At 38.0% G+C, this 2058-nt stretch overlaps 1 protein-coding gene across 2 annotated transcripts in view; it reads left to right on the top strand.

Annotated features, from left to right (window-relative positions):
* LOC107667131 (MSS51 mitochondrial translational activator) overlaps nucleotides 1–2058 on the top strand; it is an 11650-nt gene that overhangs the window by 2048 nt on the left and 7544 nt on the right. Inside the window, exons 2-3 of one of the 2 annotated variants that reach the window (XM_016458729.1) lie at nucleotides 57–232; nucleotides 306–452. In XM_016458729.1, the coding sequence (XP_016314215.1) occupies nucleotides 75–232; nucleotides 306–452 (305 nt within the window). In that variant the 5' untranslated portion in view covers nucleotides 57–74. The remainder of the gene's footprint in view (nucleotides 1–56; nucleotides 233–305; nucleotides 453–2058) is intronic. The other variant, XM_016458730.1, reaches the window with a different exon arrangement.

The following is a 2058-nucleotide window of genomic DNA, read 5'->3' on the forward strand; positions in this document are numbered from 1 at the left end:
GTGTGTGTGTGTGTGTGTGTGTGTGTGTGTGTGTGTGTGTGTGTGTGTGTGTGTAGGTGAAGAGCTCATCCAGAATGGCCGGTTCGGTTCCAGCGCTCCCAGACTCTTTTACTCCGAGTTCAGACAGTGTTTACTCGGATCAGTTTGGCTTTTACTCTCTGGACAGTAACGTTCCTGGTCTTTCTAAAGTCATCTTAGACAAACTCAACATGACAGACTACAAAGAATACAGGTGAGAAACACACACTTATAGTGGAGAACGGCCCGGGTTTGTAGTGTTCAGATGCTGTGACTCTCTCTCTCAGGGCTGCACTGGAGGGCAAAGGAAGGGTGGGATTTCGCTCCCACAAAGAGATGTTTCAAAATCTAGAAGAAACGTTTAAATTCTGCGCCTGCTGCTCCAAACTCTCGTCCAATCTTCCAGACCCGAAAGCACTCAAACGCTGCATTAAGTGAGTAGAAACACACAGATCACAACATCACATAATTTAAGATGAGCAGATTACTGAAATATAAACCAGTACATAGTTCAGTGAGCAAAATATCACTAAAACTACACTTGAATTATTTATGAATAAAAAAACAGGGACAAAAATTTTTTATATATTGGTTTTAAAAGTTGGGTTCCTGCTATTATTATAATTATTATGATGTTTGTGGGTCACACTGACCCTAACTGGTTTTTAATCAAAAATCACACTATGAAAAATAGTAAATGGTGCAAATAACAAACAGATCAAAACAGAATTATAACAAAATTATGACTTTACAAAAACAGATTACAAAAGTAAAATTAATTAGATAAAACTTAAAATAACACTTTTTAACATTTTATAATTGTATTAAACACGTAAACACATTCATACTGTATGCAATAATTACTTTTTTTCACAATTTTGGGGGGAAAGTCAGTTTGCTGGTTTTCATCTCACAATTCTGACTTTTTTCTCAGAATTTTTGTAACTTGCAATTGCGAGATTCTGAGATATTGCAGTTTTGAGAAAAAGAGATATAAACTTTTTAATATTTCAATTCCATGGCAGAAATAAGCTTCCATAGTTTTGAAAGTGCTGTACAAACGGGGACATTTAGCTAAAGTTGGGATGTTATGGGGATACCCTCAATATCACATCAGTTGGTGTATAATGAGAGTCAGTCAGAGCTGTTGTCCCAGCTGGCGCTGTCTCTCCTGCGTCTCGCAGTCCTCCTTCTGCCCTTCAGAGCATTATCACCTGCTTATTAACATACAGAGCTAATGCAGGATGTTAACACCTCTGTCTGAACAGCAGCAGATAATGCTGTGCTAACACGCTAATGCTAACACCTCACATAGGTCTTGTCCCGCCCTGCGCTGCTAATCAGAAACAATTAAACTATAATTAACTATATTACTATAATTTAACTGTGATATTTGTAGTTGAACCATAGTGACTGCAGACCTTATGAAAACAAACTATTTTTTCTACAGGAAGCTTGGTTGAACTGAGGTAATTGTAGTTAAACCATTGCAACCGCAGTCTTTAACAAATGGTTTTACTATAGTAAGCTCAGTTTATTTGTAGTAAAATCATGGTAAAAAATGTCGTAGATATGGCTGCCATGCTTTTGGGACTTTTTTTTTATTAGTGAATCGCATCAAGTGACCCAAAATGGCCCACATTATAGTTCAGTTCACACTGTTCTGGCCTGGAAGAATAAGATCAGAATAGGAGTAAGATCCGACCGCAGACTTTCACCTAAAAATAGCTGTTCGTGAAGTAATGCAGGAGGCCGGCTGAGTGTCTTCATTCAGGTTTTTATTGAACAGACTGCGCTATCGAAGCTGGAAATCCAGGTTATTCTGTGCCAAGAGACCCAGAAACTCACCATCAACACCCAGGAAAGATTATTCCCATTTCTACAATATTGATACACCCTGACTTAAGAAGTCAGTCTACTAAGAGTTATGGTTTATTTAAAGGGGTCATAGGATGCTACATGCACTTTTACAAGTTGTTTGAACTGAAATGTGTGTTGGCAGTGTGTGTACACAACCACCCTATAATGATAAAAATCCAC

Source organism: Sinocyclocheilus anshuiensis, unplaced genomic scaffold (assembly GCF_001515605.1).
Source record: "Sinocyclocheilus anshuiensis isolate Anshui unplaced genomic scaffold, SAMN03320099.WGS_v1.1 scaffold415, whole genome shotgun sequence".
Lineage (NCBI taxonomy): Eukaryota > Metazoa > Chordata > Actinopteri > Cypriniformes > Cyprinidae > Sinocyclocheilus > Sinocyclocheilus anshuiensis.